We start from the raw sequence: 27,779 nt of genomic DNA, 5'->3' as shown, positions 1-27,779 counted from the left end.
TACTCCAATTACTCATCTTGGTCCCTACCTAGCAATGTTGAGTCCCATTCTGCTATTAATTCCCCAGTAATTAGAGCCATCTTCAACACAGAAAACAGAAGTCATCTGCCCACTTCTGTTCTTCATGTTTAAAATAGGGAATCATTAGGTAATTTATCTTGTCTCATCAGGCATGGGAGCTTATGTCCTTAATCCAGGAAGTAGACTTGGCAAGCAAAGGTATGTGTGCATGCACACAGACACTCTGCAGCCTTCCAGTCACTGTAATTACACAGCTAAAATCTCACGTTATTAAAAAAAAAAAAAAAAAAAAAAAAAAAAAAAACGGTATTTTTTGAAAATTTAAGATAGTGCCCTTCTGCATTGTCCTTTCCTTATAAATAATTTAATTGATTTTCCCATTAGCCCTAAACAATCACTTTGGACTAATGGAAACAGTGGTTGATATGAAGAAGGCATAAAGGGGACCCAACAAGGGTACAGTGGAATGACTGAGGTTTCTGGCTATAAGACTGTAATGGTGGCTGAAAGCTGAAAGTGAAATGGAGTGGAGAAACAGTTTATAGGCATACAAACCTGATCAGTAATTCCAGAAGGACTGTCAGTTTGATTTAAAGTACAGAGACCCCCGCCCAAGACCTAGATCCTGAATTCTCCTTTTCCCATCTCTCTGATCTGATAACCACCAGATAACTCTTCTACACCACATTTAGAAGCAAAGATCATTGCTGTCTTTTTGAAAGGAGAAATGAAATAAATATTTAATCAGGACAAGATGTTTTAATGCATTAGAATACTGCATAAAACCCCAAGCACAACATGAGAACTAGAATGTTCATTCAATCTGCTTTCTAAGCAGAAATACTTGTGCTTTATGAGCCTGAGGCCAGAATATCAAAAGCCCCTTCTGTTCTGCTGTTTGGGGAACACTGATATCTCATGACAGTGTTGAAGAAGGTGCTCATTTCTTTGCAGGATATAATGCTAATTGACATGGGCTATTGCAGACATTTCTGAAAACAGTCTCTTGGTTAATACCCACACTACCTGCCCATTTTACTGTTTAACCACTGCCAGAATTGCCCTTCTTCCAGCCCTGCCAAAACAGTCTGGGGCAATGAGTTATCAGTTCTCCTTCTTAGCCCATGTGGCAGTTGCACATGTTTTATTAGATTTTCATAGGAAGCAATCAATCAGTGCTTTGATTTCCAGATTTCTTCCTTCCCAATAGCTTGTTTCTGCAAATTTTTCCTGTCCCTTTCCCTCCCCCAAATTTGGGGCAGGACACAGTGTCAAGCAGGCCATGCATATGAACACAAGTGCTTGTCATTACCAATGCAAACTGCTTTTTCAGAGCTGTTGATCTGTTTCACTCCCTTCATTTAACCAACTGCCCACCTGATGTGGCAGGTATCATTTCATAAGCAGCTACTCACTTTTCTTGGCTTCTAGTCTGTGCATTGCCCATCCTAGCCATGCAGCTCCTAAGCTTTTGCATCACCCTATATACTTCCGCTAGCTTTGCAGTTCTCTCCTGCCAGCTCAGTTGTCTGTTTTCTATGGTTTATCATCATATCTCTTCAAAGAAAGGGAATACTGTTTTGGGGAGGGGGTTGAAACTGAAGGGGTTTCAAGTCTTGTATATTTTTCTGTTCTAACAGGACAGTAAACATTACTTTGGTAAAATCCCTGGTGATAATCACTTCACTAATTAGACTCAATACATTCCAAGGGTTATGTTTTCTCTAACCAGTGAAGTATATTTATGTCACACCCATTTCTTTCCAAACCTCGTCGTTGTTTTGAGCATGTCAGCTGTGGTTTTTCAGATACACTCCATCGTCCCGGCAGACGAGTCAGGAGGAAGGAAAGGAGTGGCTACGCTCCCATTCAACTGGAGGCCTGCAAGACACCGGCAGTCAGTCCCCGCTTGTTTCTCCTTCAGCTATGTCTTCATCTGCAACTGGAAAATATCACTTTTCCAACCTGGGTAAATGCTATTTCCCTTCACCATTTCTCCCACTTCAGAATAGTACCATAAAATTCAACTGTTCATATATCCTAGTTTGTTAAACTAGATCATTCATTTTAACATCTCTACTGCCATATTTTGGTACTCCAGTAATGGAGAGAAACTCACCAAAGTTTTCATGGAGTAGGTGAGGGTACCTCCTATTTTGTATACAGAAGAAAAAAAAAGAAAGAAAAAAAAAAAATATTTTCTGTGATTTGCTCAAGGAGACAAAAATCTGAGGCAGAGTAGGAAATTAGCCTTTAGATCAAAGCTACTCCTCTATTAGCCAATCTGAGGATTCACAGAGACAGTAGGATTCTTCCATTTATTTTAGTGGATTTCAACCCAGATGCTAAGCATTGTTTTTCTTCTTATGTACAGGTTTGTTTTGAGGCAGGCTTTTCTAATTCATTTCAGTGGCTGGACCTAGCTATAGCATTAGGTCCAGTTTAAGTCCTATCCTTTAAGAGAATGTAATATTCTAGGATGTGAGTCACACTTTAGGTTTATTTGATTGCAGGTTAATATTTAGATTTGGTTATTCTGGATCTTACTTCAGGCTAATACAACCCAAATCTAGTTTTATTAATAATTTTATTTTTTCTGTAATGCTTTATAGAAAACCATTTATTTGCACAGCACTGGACACAAACCTAAGTTCACAAAGAGCTATTGTGTTTTAGGTCCTTGCTGTGGAAGTTGCTGCAACCTTTGAAGCATTCACACTTCTGTCACAGCTTATAGCATTTGTAGGTTACAATCACTTGAAAGCAATTTGATCATCCATACAAGCGCTGGTCTTTATTACATATGGGAAAAAGAAGTTGAACAAAGCCACTTTTAAAAATGAAATTGGATGCTGTCTAAGCAAGCCACTGCTTTGGATTTTTTCCATATACTTGCAGGAGACACAGCTGTCTTTGAGCAGTGATTCTCTCACTCTATCATTTTCTGCTTATTACTACCTTCTTTTTCTTTCTTTTCATAGTTCTTGCATTCACATCAGAGAGTAATAGGATATGCTTTTTTAAAAATTATTATTTATTTTGTCTTCGTCCTTTCCTTCTCACCATTATTGTAGCTCCATGGAATAATTGTCTCTCACAGCACAATTTCAGGCACGTCTTGAATGATCTAAAATAAAACTCCAAATACTTAGGTTGAATTTGGATAGATGATTAGCTGCTTCTTCTTGACGCTGTAGTCCAGGTGAACTATAACCTGGCTTTCCTTCCTATGACAAACAGACTTTGTGAAAGCTTAAAGTAGATTCATCAATACTGTTCTGGATTAGAACTATGAGTGACCAGACTATTCCTATTTATTTTGATGAGATTCAGCTGGCCCGTGAAGAATTTTAACTTGATATGGCTATTGGTGCTGCAGAAAATCAAAAGACAGATATGTCCTCCTTATGCCAATAAAGCTTTGGTCTTTACAGTACTTGGTAAAATATTCATACAAGAAAAACTGAAATGCAAATGCTCATTTATTAAAATAGCTGCTTATAAAAAATACTAACAACTTCTTATTCCTTTTTTAACTTTTAACTTTTGAATCTCTCCCATTGATTTTTCTGTCTTGGGCTGTCAAAACGAACAAGTGTTTATTCAGACACCAGCATTACTGTTACCACATGTTTTACAGGATTAGTCTCATATAACTCCAGCTCCTTGGAGATCATCTCTTTCACCTTTCTGTGGCGGCTTTGGATATGGGAATAAAAGCCTTTCATTTTCTTAGCCATATAAAGTCAGCCTAACCATGCTCTTCCTGCATTGCAACTTTGTGCTGAACCAAAGTTCATTTAATGGAAATGTACTTCATTAATAAAGCCTTGTATTCCAGTGAGCCCAACCAACCTGTCTCAGTTTAACCTTCCTGGACCAAGTATGATGCGTTCAAACAGCATCCCTGCACAAGACACTTCTTTTGATCTGTATGATGACTCCCAACTGTGTGGCAGTGCTACATCCCTAGAAGAGAGACCACGAGCCATTAGTCATTCAGGTTCATTCAGGGACAGCATGGAGGAAGGTAAGACTGATTTATTATTTGGATCAGTGAATAGGCCCCAAAATCTCCAAAGTGTAGTACAATGTTCAAATACTTCTACTGCAACGTGAAAGTTTAGATAATTTTGTGAAACTTCTTTGAATTCTCTTGAGCTAGAAGAAGTATACTTCCTTAGTGAACCCCACAGTGTACTTCCTTACCCTAGAGCACAGTAGATAGTTATTTCCCACAGTAATATGTAATACAGAGTACATCATACTATACTACTTCATGTGTCCCAGAAATTTGAGGGGAAAGGATGCCATTCTTGGAAAATTATTTTGTTCCATTTGCACCAAAATTTCAAGTGTCTTAGCATACCTTGACTACTGTGATTCCATGCTTTTTTAGTCCTACTTCTGCTTTTTTTTTATGCCTTTTTTTTTTTTTTTTTAAGCCCGTGTCACTTACAATCCCTTGTCTTTTGTGGTCATTTAATTTCCTTACTTCCCTGCAGCCTTCTACAGCAAACACAATGAATTTCTGCATCTAAACTCCGCCATTTAATCTAACCAAGTTGCTGCCTTTATGCAGATCATTAGTCTTTCTTGTTTCTCTAATACTATACAACACCTGGAATTTGAATATTATTTTTTTGGATTTGTTTTGTGTTTTGTTATTGTAGTTATTTTGTTGTTTGTTGGTTTATTTTCTTTTTTAACCCCAGAGCATTTAACAAGTCTTAACTAAATGCATGGTAACATTTTCTTCTAACATTTCTGTTAAATCTGATCATCTGCAGGATTCTGTTAAGTACTAATTTCTCACGTCCTTTAATTTAAAAAAAATAAAATATAAAATTTCATGGAGATTCATTCTCTCCCGTCTTGCTTACTGCTAATCGATGACAATATAAATGGTCTTTAAAACAAGCAAATTAAAAATATATATAAAAAATAAATCTTCCGCTAACCCAAAGCTCATAGCTATGGGATAAAGAGGAAAAAAATGAGTTGTAGGTGAAATAACGGACAAATAACACTTTTACTTTTCAATTTTTTCTTCTTCATTTCAGATGATATGTCAGGCAGACATCTGGGTATGTAATACTAGCAGTAGGGTGCAGGACAGATCAAGCTGTGAGTTGTCAGCACATCCTCTGATGGCTGACTGCACAAAAGCATATCACCTAATTCAAGGACAGAGGTGACTACAGACCCTTTGCTGAGGAATAGGTGAATTGTCAAAAGAAACAGTGAAAGAGTAATAGAGAAAACAAGGGAAATAAAAAGGCATAGAAAAAAAGAGGTATTAAATGTAGAATTTCAGTAATGGGTCATCAGTGACTTTGAAAAAAGCTTTTTCATTGGTCATGTCTCATATCCAGCTAGAATGGATAACCGCAATCAACCACGGTAAATGGAAGTCAGTGCAGCAATAATAAACGGTTTTCAGGACTTCATGGTAACTAGAGATTATGAAATTATGTTGTTGGAAGGCCAAAAGTATTTTATTTAAGATATTAGTTCTAAGGAAAATTTTAGTAAAACAAATCTGGTAATGGGTAGAACCACTGAGTACAAAAGCAGAATGGGAACTTAGCTGAAAGTTTAAAAGCGGAGGATGAAAACCTGGTCTTGACTGCAAGCAACAGGATTTCAGGGATGACCACAACTTTGTAAATAATTACCCAGTTACCAAATTAGATTTAAAGTCTTTTTGACTAATCCAAGTATTCTTGTATTGCCAGTTTGGCATACAGACACCTTGACAGACAGAGAGCTATCTCAACAAAATAGTATATTTGTCATACAATGGCAGAGTATAAATATTAAACAAGTTTCTTTTGAAACAAAAATTAAAAGAAGTAATGAAATAAATCATATTTAAAGTTTTCCGTTAATGTGTCTGTCCTTAGAGTGTTATAAGAAGCAGAAGGGGCAATTTGGTCTTAGTTTAGTCTTCACTCCACATTTTCAGAGAGGCCAGGAACAACTTTTTAAGGTGAAGTCCTTCAATCTTCACTCTGGTCTTGAGGCAGACTCTACAGGTGATTAATGGATGTATGTCACCACATCTTGCAGTATCCCTTCACACAAACTACAAATGCCAGCATGCACTGGTCTGTATTGTGCTGAACAGGGAAACCTGCTGAGCAAATCCTGGGAGCTCATCCTGGGGAATGTGAATGATTTTGCTAAGCATATTCTTTTGTAAAAGCAGTTTGCTGAGCTTTGGACAGGTATATAAACAACTCAATTTTTGTTTTCTATAAAGACTGTATTTATCAGATGATTTGTTGTCAAAACAACAAAAGAGATGTTTGGTTTGCTGGTAATAATGCTGAATCTCACTGGCTCACTCTCCTACCTAGCATGCATGAAAGTGCTTTTTCTGTATAAACAATCTTTTCAAGTGCAAGAAAAAATGTCAATAGCTTTTCCATACCGATAACTTATAACTACTCTTTGTGGAAAATTGTTTCTCATTTTAAAAATATGTTTAGTTATTGAGCTACATGGAGGAAGTTTTATGCTTCCATCAATATTTCATGTTATTTTCCTTTTTTTTTAAAGTACACGGGTCCTCATTATCACTTGTCTCCAGCACATCCTCTCTCTACTCTACGGTAAGTATTGACATTTTAGAAAGAAGTTCTGTCTGGCGCTGTGCTTGTTCGTTTTTTCATAAAACTTTTAATAGTTTGAGGTTTAGAAGGATTAAAATTGCACTGCAATAAAGCAAGAACATTTGGTATTATTGTTATTGTATTTTAAAATGTTATTTCCATCTTTTTAAGTGATTGATTTAAAACTGCTCAAAATTGCCTAATGTATATTTTGAAAGCTAGAAAGAAGGTAATAATCTAGGACTTTCACTTCAAGGGGGACCTTATGTTATTGTAGTTAATAATGCTGAGTGCTTTTGCTCATTTTCAGCTATTTTTCTAATTGCACAATTTACAACGTGTTTTTGTCTTGCTGCTGCTTGAGGTGCATTTCTTTAAAAATACAAGATTGCTTCAGGATAAGGGAGATAAAATGTTCAGGTTAAATGTCTATTGATCTTTGTTGAAAATGACAGCATTATTTCTAAAAAGGAGAATGTCTTAAAAATGATTAACCTTAGTTAATTAGGTAATTAGACTAAGTAATTGTCAACTGTATTCTCCTGTCTCAAGCAGAAGCTATTTTTTCCTTTTTTTATTTAATTATCTTTATATATATATATATATATATATATATATATATCTTCTGTGAAACTTTTTGTTTCTGTTCTTCTGCTAACAAGAAATCATCCAGATGGGATGAGTTAAACACATTTTGCCATTCTCTTGCTAATACATTACGGCTGCTTTACAATCTATTTGCTAACCACAATTACATGCTGTAGTTACCCTTTTGTCATGAGAGAACAACCCTCTTATACCATGTGTTCATAAATAGTTTTCTCCTCTCCATATTTTTAGGTGTTGAATAGTGTCAGTTGTCATGTCCAGGCCAAAATCAGTTCTTGCCTGAGAATACCCAATCCATGCAAGCTGATGCCACTGTACCACTTATACACCTGATAGCTCTATGTCTATGCTAAACTTGTGCTAGCCTGGAAAGAGGGTAGTCAAACATCTACCACAATGGTCCCCCTCCTATTTATGTCTAATCATAAAAATGTATATACAAGAGCATGTCTAAAGCATCAGTACACATGCATTAGTTTTGCCTAGGCCTTAGCAGCAAGTTGCAAACAACTCCAGTCCAGATGAGGCCTGAATTATTTTAGGGGTAGAATGTACATGCAGAGTGGCTGCACACGAGGTATGACTAGCATACAAAGCAAAGCTTCTCGCTTATGTTTTGGTAGGGGAAAAATATGTATTACTATATCCCTATCTATGAGACACTATGCACAGTTTCCATGGGAGAATCCAAACTTATAATTCAAGCTTTGTTGTTAAATTTAAGAAGAGTGTTATCAAACACTGGTGGTGATAAAAATGATGATCAGGGCTGGAGCACCTCTCTTGTAAGACAGGCTGGGGGAAGAGGGGGGTTGGAGGCTGATTCATCCTGGAGCAGAGAAGGCTCCAGGGAAACCTTATAGTGGCCTTCCAGTACCTAGAGGGGACATACAAAGGTAGCTGTGGAGGGACTCTTTGGCAGGGAGTGCCAGGGAGTTAGGGGTGCCTATGGAAATGTAGTAACAGATGCAAAAGGATCACAGTGAATAACATTGTTTAGCTCAGCCACACCTGATGGGCCTTTTGGAGCCCAGGCTTTATGCTTTGTTGAAGAGCCCTGCAAACCTGAGATATGACCCTGACCTTATACCAAAATCTAACTCCAGCTCTAGCCAGAGTCCAGCAATCCTTGTCATCCTTTGCTTAAGTGTGCCCATGCTTGTGCAAGCCCTGTCACACTCAAAATCCTGTTACAGGGGAAGGGCAGGGAAAGCTGAGATTTTTTTTTTTTGTTAGCATAAATTAAGTATGGGGAAAAGAAGGAGAAGGAGAAGGAGAAGGAGAAGAAGGGGCAGGGGAAGGGGCAGGGGAAGGGGCAGGGGAAGGGGAAGGGGCAGGGGAAGGGGCAGGGGAAGGGGAAGGGGAAGGGGAAGGGGAAGGGGAAGGGGAAGGGGAAGGGGAAGGGGAAGAGGAAGGGGAAGGGGAAGAAATTATGCAGATTAATTTTTTTAACAAAAAAAAAAAGGAAGGATGAAAAAAATTAGGAATATAGCTATATATGGGAAATGCCTCAATAAGAACAATACAGTTAAAATTGTTATGCATGCAGTGTCTAGGATCTATCCCTTTGCTCTGGTGTCCTGCTCATGCTTCCACTGCTCCTCTGGGTCAATGGCTCCAGTCTGGGAAGAGTGGGGATGGCAAGGTGTCAGCATCCCAAGTTCTTTGCTGGGAGGAGTATGCTTGCTTGTGGTTTCTTCCACCATGTGTGATAGGACAAGGGGGAATGACTGTAAACTAAAAGAGGGTAGGTTAGATTAGACATAAGAAATTCTTTACTCAGAGGGTGGCGAGGCATTGGAACATGTTGCCCAGAGTTGTGGATGCTCCATCCCTGGAGGTGTTCAAGGCCAGGCTGGATGGGGCTTTGAGAGACCTGGTCTAGTAGAAGGTGTCACTGCCCATGGCAAAGGGGTAGAACTAGATGATCCTCATGATAGTAGAGAATGGTACTTTTCCTGTAAAATAAACTCATACTGTTTATCCAACTTCATGATGTAAGCCAGCAGAATAGCTTCTGAAACTTCTGGCTGTAAATTCACAGTGTAGCTAAGCCTCCCTCCTAAAATTATGGATTATGCAGACAGGATAATAAAAGTTATAGAAAAATCTTTAAAGGACAAGGAAATAATTAATATTATAAAATGGCTACGGTTGATTCTCTAGGGATGATTTTTGATCAGAATTTCTCCTGCTTGATCCTTCTGATCCTGTGAAAAATGTTTAAACTTTTCAGCAATTAATCAGGAGATGAGGCAGAAGTGGAGCAGAAAGATGAAAAGTAGGCAATCAGTATCAAATCATCTGAAAGTATAATAGAAATACTTAATTTTTCAGTGATGCTGTGCAGTGTCCCATTGCCTCCATGAAGGGATAGCTTCATAGCATTATGGCACACCTAGCCACACACGTGTCCACATTCAGCTATTATTGGATTCAAGAAAGAATACAAAAGCTGGGTGTTTTATTTTGCTTACACAGGCCAACATCACTCAGCAGGAACTCCAAAGTAGCTGCCTTTCCATAAATGTCTCAGTCAAAGCCATTTATTAGGTTCCTCAAGCATTACCTTAAGCCTTAATGCTAGTGTTTTTCTGCAGTCTAATCACTGGAGGGTTTCAGACAAAGTACAAAATAAAGATCTTTACATATTATTATCAGAGGATGGCTGAAGAGCTTGAAATTACACTCAGAAGATTGATTCTTTGGGAATTAGGATATGAGATTCAGAAAAGACACTTCATGATTTGCTGCTATTGCAATGAGTAAGTCTGATGAGACATCTTCTGCATTCACTAGTATTTTCTGAATGTACTGGCTTTTTTGCGGGGTTGCATTTGGGTTTTCTAAACGTACTTGAATAGACTAGGAATCTAGCTAGCGGAGATATACACATACAGAGACATACATTTAATTTCACGAAAAAGTATGCTATGTAACTGGACATAGTAGACTCCAGGACTGAAATACTGATCCTATTTTGGCAGCCATCTAGCTCTCCAAGAAGTTGAAAAAGCTGTGTGGTAGTGTAAATTATGATAGGTTGTCTCCAGTTTTAATCTCCTCCTGCTCAGTAGGTGAGACACTGCTATTTGCATATCTTTAGTTAATTGCTCTATTTCTTACACTGGCTTTTCAGCATTAGCTACACTTAGAATCCCCAGAATTCATTAACTGTGCTAAGCCAAGCTCAAAGGAGATGTGTAAGGACATGTCATTTGTATGCTAATACTGTAAGACTTCAAAAAGAGAAAAATATATTGCAAGGATTGGATGCTTAGATATGATAGAGAAGTAAAGGGAGGAAAAGAACATGATTTCCTTTTAGAGCAAATTTCTAAAGTTGTGAGCCAATGACTAAGTGCTGGATTACAATGGTGTCAGCATGAACTCTTAAGTGAAAACTTCTCACTTGTATTTGGTTTTCTGATTTTATTTTTTAAGTTGAAAATACACCCAGCAACCTCTTATTTCTTTTTCATTTACTTCTTCCACTGTCCACAAATGATGTCTTGTAGCAGCTCTCTCTTTGACCTCTAGGGAGAGTGGCAACACTTCCCTGTATGCTGAGGAAGCCATCTGCTAAAACATGCAGCATTTCCTTCGCCAATGGAGCCACAGTGGTCTGAGGATGAAGGACAAGTTCTCTATGTGGCAGTTTCAGTAACAGAAGACCAAGTCTTTTTATTTTATTTTATTTTATTTTATTTTATTTTATTTTATTTTATTTTATTTTATTTTATTTTATTTTATTTTACTTTACTTTACTTTTTGCTTTTCTTGGCACAGTAGAATTCATAAAGATGCATAGTCTTTCTTGATCCTTTGATGACTTTTCATACACTACATGTTTGAAGTAACAGTAATGAGAATAGATTTTCAAAATTTTCTGTAGGCAGATCCCATTTCTGTGAATATAAATTAGAAAGCTAATGTCAGTAAGTGTGTCACATCAGTGCTGGCAAATAATCACTATTCTAAATTGTTCCCATTTAGTGATTGTAGGTGTTAGAGTAGCTTCAGCTAAGTGTTGCACAGAAATATCACAGCATCTCAGTCTTTTCAGGAACTATTAACAGATAAACATTTATTGAAAGAGGCATTTTCTAAAAGTCTTCTCCCCCTGCATCAGGTTAAGAAATTAAATATTTCTGTAATCAGTTATTAAAATTCTAACAACACAGATATTGTGCTTAACACTGGCTCAAAAACAAACCCCAAAATAGTTATTTTCATTTGTAATAACACAGATACTGACTAACGTGAATTTTCTGAGGAACTCATCTTTTTCTTTTTACTTTTTTTTTTTTTTTAAGTCTTTCTAGCATTATTTACATCTAATTCTTTTACATATGTTTTTCTTTCATTGATTACTAATCTTCCAGACAATGTCAGACTGTTTCTTTGAACTTGGCCCACCTCAGATCATGGGGTGCATTGATTTTCAGTACACTCACTGATAATTATTTTATGTTACCAAATGGTTTCTTCTCATGCCACATCTTTCCTTTCCACTAGAATTTCACTAAAGCAAGATTTTTTCTGTCTGCCAAATGCCTCCTAAATTAGACTACTCCCCTGCTAACAAATTAAATTACTTTTATCTTAGCAGACATTCAAAGGTATGCTTTGTAATGATTTTGTTTTTTCACTTGTTGAAAAAGACTAATGAATAAATAAGAAGCTTAGCATCATTATACGACACATTACATAACAAAGAGAAAAATATCTACAATTATAAAATACTAGCAAATTTAAGTTAAAACTTTAACGAGCCCTGAGAGATCTTAATATTTTGGTCAGTACTCTGGAATACATTACTTGAAAGTTCAAGTAGCCCTCTCCTCCCACCTTCCTCCGTATATGTTTTCCTGGTATGCTGCCAACTTCTCTTAGCAGGGATTAGTCGGTTAGGATTATTGTTCGGTATACAGTTAAGCAAATATAGTTGTAGGAGCTGTAATAATCATTACGGTATAAAAGTTCACTTGTACAGACTAACGTACATGAGTGACAGCATAGCAAATATTCTTTCCTATCTTAGAAATGTAGTTCTAAGTAGTTCCGTTGCAGTTCTGTTACTGTTCCTCCTTTATCCACTGTTTTGTCCTGTCTGTATGCTGGCAAACTCTTTGGGTTTTCAGCTGGAGCCTCTCTGAGTAAGTTGAAAGGAATTCCATTTATTGTTTTTACTGCATACCTTCCTTAAATGTAACAGATCTGTGAAGCTATTCATTTCACTTCAGAGCTGCTGGCATTTATTTTCTATTACCTCAATTATGTTGCACATTATTTCTAAGTCATTTCTTCTTTGTTTTCTTGCAGGCAGAAGAAAAGGCACATTCAGAGGTAAGAACTTTTCTTCATTTTTACAGTTGTGTATTTTTATGATGTTACTTAGAAGTTTACTGTGTATCTGATATGGCTAAAATTCTGAGATGCTGGTAAAAGGACACCTCATGTAGCAGCTGCACTAGAAGTTATTTTCTTAGTGTTGTGCTGATACTTCCTGGCTGAGGATCTGGAAAGGTGAAAAGAATCAATGAGGATTGGGCTGCTGAGTGGAGGAGTTGTAATATGTCTGATCTCAGACTTAAATCAACTCTGTACTGGATCTAAGAGACTAAGCAGTTCAAGGTAATGTGCTGCCTTTCAGGAGCGAAATACTTAGAAGGTTCACTTTGAACTTCTATCACTTACATTTTGCTTTATATTAAATTTCTGAAACTGACCACTTCAATGTATTTCAGAGAAACACAGATTGATTTCAGATATAAATCAAATCTGACGTGGAAAACAGCTCACAGTGTATAAGAATGGGTGACAGGAGTGGGTCAGCAGCTGGATACAATTACAGCCTTTCTCAAAATGAAGTACTGGTTGTATTAAAAGGGCACCAAGGATTAGAAACAATAAAATGCAGCACCAAGTGGTGCACTTCCACTTTACCAAGCTGTATGCTTTCAGACTCCTGCATTTATTCTGCTCTTATTTTAACTATTCTGATCACATAAAAAGTCAACCAAAAGTTACCTTAAGAAGGTTGAACAAATAAACATATTCTTCCTTAAGCAGTCTATTTCAATATATTTTTCCTGAACTTTTTTAAACTGCTTTCTCTGAAAGTTAAAACAAATGAGCTAAAAAGGTGTGTCATAGCTCAGTAGTGTAAAAAACAATTCCTTAATTCATTTGCCTTCATAAAGAAGCAACACATGGAACATTTATTTTTCATATTCTCCTACGTGGGGAGTTTTTCTAATATCTAGATGTGCTCTGTGAATGCTCTTGCAGGAGATGCTGAATAGCACTTCTGAGAACTGACTTTGTATACTTGGAGGAATGTGATGAAAGTGTAGCCTAAGCAGGCAGCTCAAATAATTGCTATTGAATACCAAAAGAAATCTTGGAAGAAAAAAAAAAAGGGGGGGAGGGGGCAAACCAGGAGAGAGAACAGCTCAAATATGTCTCATTTACTTTGAGACAGTGCAAATGACATAGGCATTTTTGTATCACAAATGTACAGGAACTATTTCACTTTTAAAGTGTATGAAGTATTCCCTGTTGATTTTCACAGGAATCATAAAGTCAAAATACTTAAATAGTCCTTATTAGTGGAGATATTAGTATGAGAATGCCATGTGCTCCCTTTGTTAGGCTGGCTTTAGACATTTTCCTTCACTAGTCTGCAGTAATTCCTTTTACGTCTGAGTATGAAAGGGGTTCAAAGTGAAACGCTATACTGTACTTAAGTTTAGTGCAATGCCTGAAGTCCCAGTAAGATCTCAAGTAGGGTTAAATTCACTTAAAATGATGTGCTAGTTTCATGCTTCATATCTACCCTGGCTGAAATGCAAATGAATGTTTTTCTTAAGTATTCTATTGTTCATAAAAGGTTACAGGATCTTTGAATTTAGTTTATTTTTATGTCATCATGCACATCTAAATCTATATATATGTATTTTTTTAAGTTGGCCAGAGAGTTTTTGGAAAAACAAAACAAAAACAAAACAAATAAACAAACAAAACAGACATAAGCTTTAAAGAAGCTATATGTTTGAATCAAATGTAATTTGGGAACTATTGTGTTAGAAAAATATTACTGTACCCCATGATCCGTGAAGTAAAAATCTGCCTGAGATTGCCATTGAAACCATCTTCATACCAGGCAGTGGAGGAGTAGCTTTTGCACTTCATCTGCATCTAATGCAGACATTTAACATATGTTATTGAATAATATGTCTACAGTCAGACAAGGTGAACTTCTTGCAAATTCCTTCATATTTCACAATTTCAGGCCTCAGCCAGTGCTGCTGTTATTGGTTGCACTAAGAATATGTTTGGAACCCACATGATTTGGTAAAAAAAAAAAAAAAAAAGTGACATTTGCATATGTAAACAAAACAGCTGGAGCAGAATTAGGTCATTACTTTTATTAATTAGTATTTTTTTAAGTTTTGTGATTAAAACATGTGGAACTAAGGTATTGTTTCACATGTTTAGTGATCACATATTAGCAGTACAAAAAATGCAACAAAAAGAAATTCCTGAAATACTGACAACAGCATTTTTTTATCTAGCAAATTCAGAAACTACGGAGAGAGCTGGTTGCATCACAAGAAAAAGTTGCTACACTTACATCTCAACTTTCAGCAAATGTAAGTATTTTTGCTTTTGATGAAAAATATTTTCAGATGGGTTAATTACTCTTATTTAATTCTTATATCAAGATGTAAGCTGGCAGACTTCTGTTTATTTATCTTGGTGTTTTTGAAATTAATTATTTGATTTAATATATACACAATGGAAATAGAAAATAATGTTCTGCAAAGATCAATGGTTATAATTTTTTTTTCTTTTGTTATTACCTGTCCTCTAAGGAGGAATTTTAAGTGTGATAATTGGTGTCTGGCAATTTTCACTGTATTCTTTACAAGTAAAAAAGTGGCAGACTCATGCTTAGTGACAGAAGCACCAACCCTTTTTATCTGGGTCATTTAAAATCCTTTTGAAAGGTATAGAGATGCACTCACTGTGGATCAGAGAGAAATTAAACACTGTGACTGAACAGTAATGCTGAAGTACTCTGTTCCATTATATGTCATCCAAACTATCAAGACTCTAAAGCTTATTACAGATTTTGAGTCACAGTAAAGATTCTGTCAGTTTTGTGGGTATTAAACTGCTACAGCCAGAATGGTACTGCATTTTTTAAGTTGAAAAGCAACTTTTCCCTGACATATGAAATGTTACAAGCACCAAAAATATAGCTGTATCAGTTTCAGTAAAGGTGATGCAGTTTTGTACAAAAAAATAAAATAAAAAAAAATCAGGAAATTCTAACAAATGCTTTATTAAATTTTATTGAAAAAGAGACTACTGGAAAAAAATCTCAGTGTGAATTTTCTTTTATTCAGTGTCTTCAAGATTAATTGATTTGATTTCCACTAAGATGAAATTTCTGTTCTCAGATATGAACATGCAAGGTTTCATTCTGATATTGATGAATGTAGAAAATTATATATAACTTAATAAGACACACTCTGGATAGCAGCAGATTTGTCTGTGCCTGTAGAGTAGGAACGGAGGACTAGAGAAGAAGGTATTGGACAGCGAATATAGTCATGTCATTGCAGGAAACTACACATTTTAATAGTAGTATCTAGGACTTTTTCAAGCTCTATCTTAACAAAACAGACTGGAAGAACCTCATTGATGATTTAGAAGCCTAGTTACCAATCAAAAATAAAATAGAGCAATAATTCTTACCTGCTTTGTAAAGCATGTTACAATTTATGGATTAGACCTTGTTAAAATATTAAAGAAATGCCATTAGTATTTTTTGGTTTATGGTGCTATAAGAATCTGGGACATGTAGCTTTCATAAACTCCACTTGGACAATTGCACCAAGATAAACTGCAGTTTGTGTCACATCTAGTGTGTCCACAGACTTGAATGTTGGTTAACCTTTGAACTGTAAATTACTAGACTTCCTTAAATTCTCAGTTTAATATTTTATCTTTACTTTTCAAAGTTGTCAATGATTTGTATAAACATAAACTTCGTCAAAACAAAGTGAGAAGCATAAGAATGGGTGCATGGCCACACAAATGCATTGATCCTACCTGTAAGAGCAAGGAATGATTTTGTCACTTTGTCACTTTGGATGTGACAATAATTCTGTAGTTCTCTCCCATTCAGTTCCAGTCTTTCCTCAGAATCAAGTTTTTTTTTTTTTTTTGTTTTTTTGTTTTGTTTTGTTTTGTTTTAAAAAAAGAAAGCAAGGAGACACAACCAACAAAAGAACAAACATGAATTGAGCATGAATTGGGCATGAATTGAGAATGTTGATAGAATTCATTATAGTTACATTTCACAAAGATAAACCCTGAAAAATATAGAGTGATGTGAAAAGAAAAACAATATACAAATGTATATAGAATTCACATGCTACAATAACTGTGCTGATATAGAACTCATGAAAACTGGGCTATTTCACCAAGAGTTCCCTGGTGTTCCTTCCAATTGTCATACATTAGTAATATGAGTTATTGAACGTATCAGAAAATAATGCCAGATAGGTAATGCGATCTACAGTTGTGCTTGGTTGCTATGGCTTCAGATGAAGTTACCAGCCAGTTACTGATCAACTGCTGTACAGCGATTTTTAAATGTGATTCAGGATATAACTATAGTTATCATTCCCAAGGAAAGCAGAGATGCAGTTGCAAGAGAGCATCATTATACATTTCAAGAAAGCAGGTCCCTGATGTCTTGGGCAACCTGTAGAGCATCTTTCTTCATAATGTAGATGTACTGAGTATTTAGCTCTATAAATACTGCCATTATTTTCGAGCAATTATTTCAGTCTGTGTAGCACTGTGTTCATGCTGGGGGAAAATAATTTCTAGTTGTGTGAAAGCTGCTTGATCCCTTTGGACTGCCACACTTGAAAGTGAAGAAGAGCTATCTTAGCCCTTTCTGCTGTGGTCAGGTTGCTGCAAAGAACATTTGTATGTCTGGAGCATTATGGATTTCCAGTCTTTTCTGACTTCTGAGGATAAATCAGTGAAGCAAACAATACCAGAATCCTGCAGTATTCGTAAATTAAAAAAAAAAAAAAAAAAAAAAAAAAAAAAAAGATTTGGAGCTGGGTTATTCATTTGGGAATTTATAGCCAGCATGTATATCCTGGGTGTGGGGTTCTTTCTCTTGTATATTTTAGAACTAAAACGTCGATCACATTAATCATCTTTGCCAGGCTAGGCAATTCTTCATTTGCCCATCCTGAGATCAACAAACTAAAGCCAATGCTGAACAATCAGAAGAGCCTAGCCGGCGTCTTGTGTAGTCACTAGAAAACCTCATGCTCTCCACAGGGTGCTTTTCCTTCTACCAAGAACACATGGCTGCAGCAGCTCTGCCTTGTGATGGGGAGCATGGGGAAGAGGGCTGTGGAGGTCCTGTGCTCAGGTGCCTCTACTAGGGCTGGTCTGAGAGCCCCTGTGCTGGTGGTAACTCAGGGCTCTTGGTACCATGCCTCATTCCACTGTGTGGGCAGAAAACAGATTGCACTTCTCTCCTTCCTTTAGTTCTGAACAGAAAGCACCAGCAGATTCTTTGTTGCTGTTGTGTTGAAGTTGAAAGATGATGTTTAGGTGTCAGATGTTTAGGATATGTCCTTCTTCAGCAATGCTGTAGCTTTTAATAAAGCAACAAGTGCAACAGGATAAGAGGATGTTCCCCTGTGCAGCTGAGCCACTAAGGCCATTGTTCAGTTGATTTTGCCCACTTATGTCCAGTCTCCCTGGTAATACTTAGAAGTATTGCCTATGTCTCTGGCTAGTATTCCTTTGTGTGGAGTAAACACTGTGGTTTCTAATAACAATACCATTTCAGAGAAACTTAGTCAAGCTAGAAACATGGATACATTTTGGATTTTGTTGTGGTTATTTTTCCAAACTAATTCTGCTGCACATGTAGGAAATAAGATGGGCTCGATCTGTTGTATTGGGTGGGGATGTGGTCCAATGGACTTCCCAACATGTAAGAGGATTACAGCCCATAGCTTTTCCACCAATCTAAATTAAAAGGTAAAACTTTCAACAGGACACTTAGAAAAACTGTATGCATGTGCATCTATTTTTACCTATCCAGAAGTACCACATTTGTAAACCTGAATGTGCTTGTGTGTATATATATACATGCATGCATGCCATATGTTGTGTAAAAGTTAACTTAGTGCTGTTCTTTTGAATGTGTCATCCACCTTCTAATCTATATCCATGGAGACAGTCCTTAAATTCTGAACCTATAAGCAACTCTAAATCTGATCCTGTTAGCACGTGGGTTTTTTAAACAGTAGTGGAGAAATCTCTCCTTCTTCCAAATCCACAACATGTGGAATTCCCTCAAAATTAAACTTCTCAGGAGCATGAACCTTCAAGGCTTCAATTTGTCCATGCATGAACAAGGGATTTAAGAACCTTCACAATGAAAACGTTCTTTAAAGAAAAGTATTGCTAGTTATCATATGTAAATATTTTGGGGATGTAGTCATGAGATACATCCTTTACAAAAGCAAAAACGTAAAAGCTTTACACAATAAGCCTAGTTCTGAGTTCTTTCCCTGTTATTTCTGGTACAGAAGATGTAAAGAACACTTTCATGTAAGTCCAAAGGATCAAAGGAGACTATATACATTTGTTAGTACTAATTCTGTCAGTCCTTTGAGCACTTTATGTAAGTAAATCCAATGAAGTGTCAATAAAACATCATGAATAAAATCCAGCTTGAAAACAGAGTGTATATACAACCTTTTAATTGTGATATGCCCTATGAAATTCTGTCTAATTACAAAATTGATATTTCAAAGCAAGTGATTATATACTTTTCATAAAAATTATGAACGTAATTAACAAATATCTGATATAATATGACAAACATGAAAAACCCAGGTGGGCTTTTAATTTTCATGAGCTCATTCTGTCTTAGCAATTTTGTCTATAAAATAGATCTGGTTTACTAGCATATCATTTATCTCCTAATCTAACAGGCATATTTCATGAACTCCTGGCTTTTGAAAGAGAAATAGTTCTAATTAAAAAAAAATAAAAATTCTCAGAGAAGAAACAGAAAACATGTTTTACTCTCTCAGCTCTCTCAGTGGATAATACTGTTGCGATCTTCATTTTGAGATGTTTGTGTTTCAGTAGGCTAAAACCTGAATGAACAGTAATTCTTCTGGAAAAAAAAAATTACTTGCTTTCTGTCTTTTATATAGCTACATCCATCTCTGGCAGAGAGCAAGGTATCTTCTGCAGTGTCTTTGCTGAACAAAAAGTTATTCGATCATTTCTGATGCCTTTGATATAAATCCAATCATCTCAGCCTTAGTCCCAAACTCCCCCAGATTTGTGTACTTTCACTGTCTGGACATAGGCACCATTTTTTTCCTCACTGCAGCCTGGAGAAAGAAACTATTAATAATAATAATAATAATAATAATAATAATAGCAAGAAGTTGCGTTACCTCAGAGTTCATCTCCTGCTTGAATTTGTTATTACCATTTCCCTTTTTAAAACTAAATGAAAGTATTGTAGGCAATTAAAAATATAAATAAAAATGAAAATAAAATAAAAATAAAAATAAAAATAAAAATAAAAAAGAGCATCTATTTCATCTCAGTATCACACTATTTGTGTTTTTCCTTGCTTTGCCATAAAAGACATTTTGTAGTACAAGTGTCATTAAAAGACCATCAGAATGAAATTTGACCTGTTTGGTCAAGCCTTTCCTCAATGTATTATTTTATATTATTTTATATCAAAATCTGACAAATGGAATTTATAGCATTTCTTAAGCATTTGAAAACCTCTTCTGAGACTTTTCTTACTTGGATACATTAATTATTCAGGCGTTGTTGGCTGGACTCAAGTACTATGCTTGATTTCAGCAGTTTATTTCATTTGATTAACCCCAAAGTGTTTTCCCTGCATATGATTAAATCCATGAAGGTCCCAGCTGTTGTTTGGATGCTTAATTTACTTTTTTTTTTTTTTTTTTTTTGAGATTCTGGCTTTTTCCCTGGTGCCTGTTTTGATGTTGCTGAAGGGCAAATCTCAATACTAATTAAGAAAGGGCTGTTTTCAGTGCTGAAAATGTCCAACCAGCAGACTTCCAACGTGACTGACAAGGGCTCAAATTCCAGTGAGCAGCCTGAACCCAGCCTGTGTGGAGGGCCTTTGATCAGTGCTTTGTACTGTATGAAGCTGAAGGGTGCATGCTTGTGAATTGTAGTAGACCCAGGATGCCACTGGAAAGCAGAGAGAGTTTGCTGGCTAATGCTCTTGTTTGGCCAGCCCTGAACCACTATCCCGCAGCCAAACAAGAAGATAATAGCAGCCGGCGAACAGAAAAGGTCAACAGATGTACAGTCACTTCTTGCAGTCAGCCAGACCCCTCCTGGCCTCTGACACCTTCTTTCCTTCAGCTGTGTCAGGTGGGAGGACATTTATTTATTTATCTTTGTTTTATAGACCTGGATGCAGCAAGTGAAAGGCAAAGTGCATCAGTAAAGAGTCTTCAGATATGTCAGTAAAACGTTCTAGACAGGCTGTAAATCTAAGAATTGAGGCATTTGAGATTTGGGAAATGTTCTAAATCAAATCTGTCATCTTCACACTGAAGTCATTCCTTGAGATTTATTGCTTTAACTGTTTCCAATGGGAATCTCATAAGTTAATAGAAGTCAAAATTAATTCACATATGATGGACCTGGAGATTAAGAGCTGTATATCATCTATTTGTCTGAGATGTATACAATATTAAAGACAGATACATTTTGCTGCAGACATACTTCCAGTAGTGCCTAGTTACATAACTAACCCTAGTATATCTCCTAGTAAAAATGCTACATTCAGTTATGAAGATGTAAGTTTATCTTTAGCAATGGGTATTATTAAAAGGACATTTAGTCTGAATGCTATATTATATGGTATTCAAATTATGTATTCCATGAATGCAACTGCCGTATCTAACATAGACTTCTGAGGTGTGAGAGATTGACTGTAATTTATGAAAAACAAACAAACAAACAAAACTTCTAAATATTTTTTGCTAGAATGAAAGAATGGATGTTTTTGATAAAGTTAACAATGCTCAGATTCAGAGGATTACCAATTCAATCAAAAAAATACCAATTTAATAAAAGTAAAATAAGCAAACAATTTGAATATTTAATTTCTCATTTCCATTTTTAAAGTTAAAGTTACTTCTTTCTATTTGTTTCAATTGTTTTCATTTCTGAGTTACTTTGCATTTCACTGTTTATATGCAAAGACTGTTTATATGCAAAATAACTGGGTATATATACATATCCACATTTTATAATATCCACAGTCATATATAAATATACAGTGTGGTTTTTGTTTATGTTTGGTATGGTTTTTGCTGTTTTTTTGTTTGTTTGTTTTTTCAAATGAACATTTATTATTTTTTTACATAGTATGTCTTTTGGGACAAATATGCATAAAAATTCAACAAATAGGGGTTCTCTAGACTGCTGAATAAATAAATATTTGCTGCTATGGGGAAAAGTAGCACAGCTTATTGCGCTGAATGCAAAAATAATACCTCGTATATATTATATTATAAAATAATACCATAGAACCATATTATTTTGTAATAAACATTTAAAGTGATGAACAAAGTAATTGAACTTTTTTTCTTGAGTAGTTTTCAGTCAGTGGGCCTTTTAATTATGCTTCTTTATTACTAGCAAATGAAGACCTAAAAGTCTTTATATCAAATGACTTAGGAAAGATCTATTATCATCTTGATCCAATTACATTTAGGATGCAACACTCATGGTGTGCTTCTCCAAGATAATATAGCCAAGGTTATATATTCACTGGCTGAATTTTACTAAGAATTCATAATTCTAACATGGCTATCTTTCTCTAAAGACTATCAGACAATAACTTGATAGTTTCAGTGACCTTTGCTGACATTTTCAATGATGCTTTTTATTTCTTATTTTTTCTTATTAAGTTCCTTGTGGATTATGCATGTACAGCATAAGCTAAAGCTATAGAGCAGGAAATTACTTTGCACAAATATCCATAGTTATGTACCAAAGAACTGCAGTTGTCAAAATATAATTGTAAGAAATCAGAAAAAGCAATGCATAATTAAGCAAATGATTCTTCTTTTCAAGCCATCAGTACCCATTGTTGGTAAAGCCATCCACTGAGACACAGATTTTTTTTATGAGGCAGTGAAGAGAGCTCCATTAGTTAGCTTCCTGTTAAAGACATGTAAAAAAGGGAACATTTGTCTGTAGTTCTGTGATAGTACATCTACCGTGTCTCTGACTGGGCTCTGGGACATTGATCATCAACTTCAGCATTAAAACACCATGAATTAGTCTGGATCTTTTTTAATATTCAACTGATTTTTCAAGTAAAAAGTAAGTTTAAAAGCTAGTGACTTTTATCTTCTCAGAGTAAGAGCTGAAGGCCGTAGTTTTCAAGCTAGCTAGAATAACTGATATTGACTGACAGATTTCAGACTTGTATTTGACACATATGCCAAGTGCATTTTGTTAAAATTATAACTTTAAGTATACAGCCAAAACTATGTATGTTAAAATAGGCATTTAAATAATTACAAGGTAATTCCTAGGAAATTGCGTATTTATCTAGTCTCATGTTTATTTTTTTAAGTTAGTCCCTAGGGTGCATATCCTTTATCGAAAGAGTTATACCTAAGGCATACCTGCAGAAAGCAGGTGGTTTGACCAGCCTACCCATAAGTAAATAAATGCATTATTTGTCAATAATATCCTTTACGTGATGTAAACTCCTTGTAATAAGGAGTAAGATATTGAAATCTTTATTGCAATCAAAAATAATTTTCAAAACACAAAACCCACATACCAGCATAACAGCTCTGAAGTGGAGGTGTGGAAATGAGACACTGTTGTATATATGGTAATCATTTTTTATTTGAGGAATGGATATACAGAGCAAGGTGGGAAAGATGTTAGAATTCTCAAGATTGTCTTTTATATTTGCATGTATATGTATAAATGTATTTATATTTTATATACGTTTTATGTTATTTTTCTACACACATACATACATATGTATAATCAATATAAGACAAACAGACCAAGCAATGACCTTTTATAAAAAGAACTGTGATGTTTTTTGTTTTATTCTCAGAATTACTTTGGAGTGTTTTATTTGGGAACTGAAAATTTATATTTTAAGATAGAGTACCTGAATTCCTCTATTGAAGTGTTCAGTAACTGAAAATAATCACTCCTGGGCTTCTGTTTGGGAGCAGTCTTCTTCTGGTCGATATATCAGTGAACTCCAAACAGGACTTTAAATCCATAATTCATTTCCAGGCTAAGCTAGGCTCCTTGGGGGCTAAAGAAGCCTGAGGAGCACTGGCCTCACTTGACTGCTTCACATCTGTTCAGTCTGAGTTTAAAATTAATACAAAAGCGTTGGAGAAGATGCGCTTGGAGGGGAGAGAATATTAAAAAAAAAAAAAATAGGTCTTTGAGAAAGCCCAGAGTGAAAGTGCTGGATTTTACAAAGGCCGGATATTGTTTGTCCAGTCAAAATGTATAAAGCCTCCTGTATAAAACCTGAAAGTTTCACAGTGCATTGAAGACCCAGTCTAACAACAAATGTTGTCTTCTGTTACTTTCACAGGCTCATCTAGTAGCAGCTTTTGAAAAAAGCTTGGGAAATATGACCGGCCGGTTGCAAAGTCTAACAATGACAGCTGAACAAAAGGTACGTTTAGCAAAGCAGACGGAAAGCAGTCAGCAGATTATATTAGAGTTTTGTTTAAAAAACACTGAAAGGAAACAGGGACAGCTGTGACAATAAGACAGACAGATCTTTCTTTAATGGCCATTGCTATCAAATCTTCATAAAGCTCCAGTAGAATTAAACTCTGCAGCATCAGGTTTTCCTAGACAATATCATAGAATTGTTTGAAGATAAAATCTTTGCTTAAGATTTTAATTAAACATATGCAACTCTAGGTTTAATCCATATTGAAAGATCCTGTAACAAAGACATATCATAACCTACTGGACTGCTTAATTCCAGCCTGACAACATTGTCAGAATAACATCAGTAAATCAGTACAGGAAGGGAAGGACTGTACTTAAAGTAGACAAAAATGCCTCCATTCATTGTAAATGCAGGTTGGGTATCCTATTTGCTTAGAAACAGTTTTGGTTTTCACTGTGCTGTTGTGAGCGTTGGGGAAAAAATCTAAACCTGATAGCTAGTAAATTTAACGTGAGGCTTTGTACCCTGCTGAGGATTAAGAGGGCGCTTAGCACCTACCAGGATTGAACTACTGTAACTGTTTTCTGCCCTTAGTCATTTTGAGCAGTATCCTGTAAACAAGAAGGCCTCATTGAGACAAGCAATGAAAGAAACTGTATATCTGTGAGCTATTTCACCACTAGAGTCAGTGTAGCTGTGTATAAAAATAAAATTTCACAGTGTAGTTGATCATCAACAGGTGAAAAATGGCAAGACTAACTGTGAAATGGATAGAAAATATTTTTATTGCTCGTGTTTTTTGCTGTTTGTCGTTGTTGTTGTTTTGCATCTCAAGCAAAATAAATAAAGAGGAATTAAAGAAAAAACTTGACTTTTTACAAAATATAATTTCCCTCAGAAGATTTTCTTTCCAAAAGAGATTAAAAAGTGACATTGAAATAAATCATCTCATAAGCAAGCTTGTTCCCCAGAAGACTTGGAACATGTCCCTTCCATTCTCTTCTCTACTGTTGAGGTTAAATTCCTTTAGTCTTCATTATATAAACAAGGGCTGGAAGGAGAGTATTAATGATTCAGTAAAAGAAAAGCTATTTTTAAATTAAAATGATGTTGTATTCTGGTACAGAACTCCCTGCACTGGAGTAGTTTTTCTTTAAACTGCAAGACAGTCACTGTTATGGGTTTCAGTTACAGAAACAGTTATGGGTTTCTTTTGTTTGTTTGTTTTTAATTGAATTATTAGTTAATGTTATTTTTTTTTTTTTTTTTTTTGAAGTAGACACACACAAATTCAGATTGGGATTCAGACATTAAACAGTAGCCTTGAATACTGCAGGATGCAAGTCAAATGGTTATATTGTCTTTTGGCACTTTTTTTTCTCTCTCTCTTAACTTTATAATGAATATTAAATTGGGACCCCTTTAAAGTAACCTTTTTTAAAAAAAAAAAAAAAAAGAAAGAAAACTTGGTTTCCATACAAATATCATGATAACTTTGCATAGAATAAATACAAAAGTAAATATGAGTTGAGTTTAATATCTTCATAGAAATTCATCTTCAGTGTAGACTGAAGTAGAATTTCAAGTAGAATTCATTTTAAATGAATTCTACTTGAAGTTAGTGTTGCCCTTATATTCACCCAAGCATTCCCATGAACTTCATTTGGACCACTCTTATCTTTTTAGCTTAGACATACATTGTTCTTGTGCCATGTATTTCAAGCTCTCTTTGTTCTTCCCACAGGAATCTGAGCTTATAGAGCTACGGGAAACCATTGAAATGCTGAAAGCCCAGAATTCTGCTGCACAAGCTGCTATTCAAGGAGCCTTGAATGGTCCTGATCATACCCACAAAGGTATGCTTTTGTCACTATTAAAATAAGTGCAGAGTTTCTCCCTAGGAAAAAAAGGCTAAGTCACTACTTTTCTGTTGTTTTGATGACTCTGTTGCAAGGGCAAGTACATTCTGGAGTGCATGGTAGGCATTCTTGTGGGTTTCCACAACTGGAAACCTTGCATGTGCTTCCTACTTGCCGCAGAGTTCCTGGAGCTTTGTCTTCTCAAAACTGGGTGGCCAGGAATGAATTGTTGGGTGTAAAGAGTTAACCCTGTCACCGTAGTTGGGTATTGAAGTACTCCCAAGTCACTAGTGAAGTCTTACATCAAAACATAGTTATACCTTAGAAATCCAGTGTAAGATGTAGCTCTGAAAGTTGTAATCATTAAGAGACAGACTAATTACAGTTTATTCACTTCACAAAGTGCCAAATCAGTACAGGAAGCGAACTTTTAAAATTCCAGATTCTGAATTAATTTTTCATTGCTGTTTAGTAAATGTTATATTATAAATATATATTTCAAAGTGTCTGTTGATAAGCAATAGCAAAGGAATTACTTGAAGAAAAAAAGAAATAACAGCCTTAATTTCTGAAAGTGCCATTGATCTTTCTTTAAAGAGGTCATTATTTAAATTAGATGCTCACCCTGAGGTCATTTCACTGCATGACTTAAGTATAGCAAAGCTAACTTCTAGGAAGTAGAATATAGCCTAAAAAGTAATTTTCCTTGGAATATAGTGGATATGTTTTGCAAGAATACTTGCCAGTGATTAACTTATAGTTATTAGAGACTTAAGAAATTGCCTCACCAATCTTTTTAAATATTCTCCGCTTCTTATTTTGTTTCATGTGTTTTTAATGAACTCTTGCCTGCTTATTTCCATCATGGTATATTAGAAAGTAGCATCTGAATGCTGATAAACCCTGCTACAAGTCACATAGTGCCTATACTCCTCAGGGAAAACAAACAAACAAACTGTAGTACATATGATGGTAATAACTCAACTAATCCATCTGTAACAGAAGCTACTTTGCTCTGAGGTTATGCCTGCATAGATTGCTGTGTGGGATCACTGCTTTCTTGCCTCCCAGTCCAGAGGAGCACATAAGAGTTTTGTATAGATTCCCATTGACTCTGATGTGGTTTCTCATGGGCTGCAATATCTTGGATCCAAGCCACAAAAAGAATCAATACCATTTATGTGCATTTAGACTCCATTTGAAGAGTGGGACCCTGTATAAATATAAAAAATGATTATTATATTCAAGCAGAGGCTGTGTCACCTAGCCAGATAGCTTTCAATGTATGTTGTTTTCTTTAGATTTACGTATAAGACGGCAACATTCTTCAGAAAGTGTTTCCAGCATCAACAGTGCAACGAGCCACTCAAGCATTGGCAGTGGTAATGATGCTGACTCCAAGAAGAAGAAAAAGAAAAACTGGGTAAGTGCTCAGCAGGTTTTAGCCTGTCTTTTAGCTATTATGTCATTTCCTAGTGCCTGAGTAGCATAATGGCCCATTTCATCTACAATATTCTTGTGGGGCCAGACAGATGCAAAGCAATTCACTTGTACCCATACTGTGACACTATCAGCAAACTAAACATTGTTGAATACCAGTGGGGAATTCTTTGCATAAATCAGGATAATTTAAAATAAAAATAAAAACTGCAAATGGCCTTAAAATAGCTGTTATGACCCAAAATATCTCTGGGCCACATTGAAAACCTGTTTAATTTTAATTCAGCAGGAGTGATTCAAAAGCTTGAGTCAAATACTTTACCCAGCTTTGAAGGGAGTTGAAATCTGTTATGAATTCTCATGTAAAATTAGTACGGTGTTTAAAGAAAGGAAGATGGTTCTCAAATGGAACAC

At 35.7% G+C, this 27,779-nt stretch overlaps 1 protein-coding gene across 7 annotated transcripts in view; it reads left to right on the top strand.

The window, feature by feature from the left end:
- The window catches only part of NAV3 (neuron navigator 3), a 413,781-nt gene that overhangs the window by 359,126 nt on the left and 26,876 nt on the right, over positions 1-27,779 (top strand). For all 7 annotated transcript variants that reach the window (XM_082761391.1, XM_082761390.1, XM_082761389.1 and 4 more), the window contains 8 exons: positions 1,830-1,990; positions 3,863-4,051; positions 6,586-6,638; positions 12,573-12,596; positions 14,828-14,905; positions 23,977-24,060; positions 25,811-25,922; positions 27,227-27,348. In XM_082761391.1, coding sequence (XP_082617517.1) covers positions 1,830-1,990; positions 3,863-4,051; positions 6,586-6,638; positions 12,573-12,596; positions 14,828-14,905; positions 23,977-24,060; positions 25,811-25,922; positions 27,227-27,348 — 823 coding nt within the window. The remainder of the gene's footprint in view (positions 1-1,829; positions 1,991-3,862; positions 4,052-6,585; positions 6,639-12,572; positions 12,597-14,827; positions 14,906-23,976; positions 24,061-25,810; positions 25,923-27,226; positions 27,349-27,779) is intronic.

This window comes from Aythya marila, assembly GCF_965140915.1.
Source record: "Aythya marila genome assembly, chromosome: 1".
Taxonomy (NCBI): Eukaryota; Metazoa; Chordata; class Aves; order Anseriformes; family Anatidae; genus Aythya; species Aythya marila.
The sequence above is the reverse complement of the archived record's forward strand: the minus strand, read 5'-3'. Positions and strand labels throughout refer to the sequence as shown.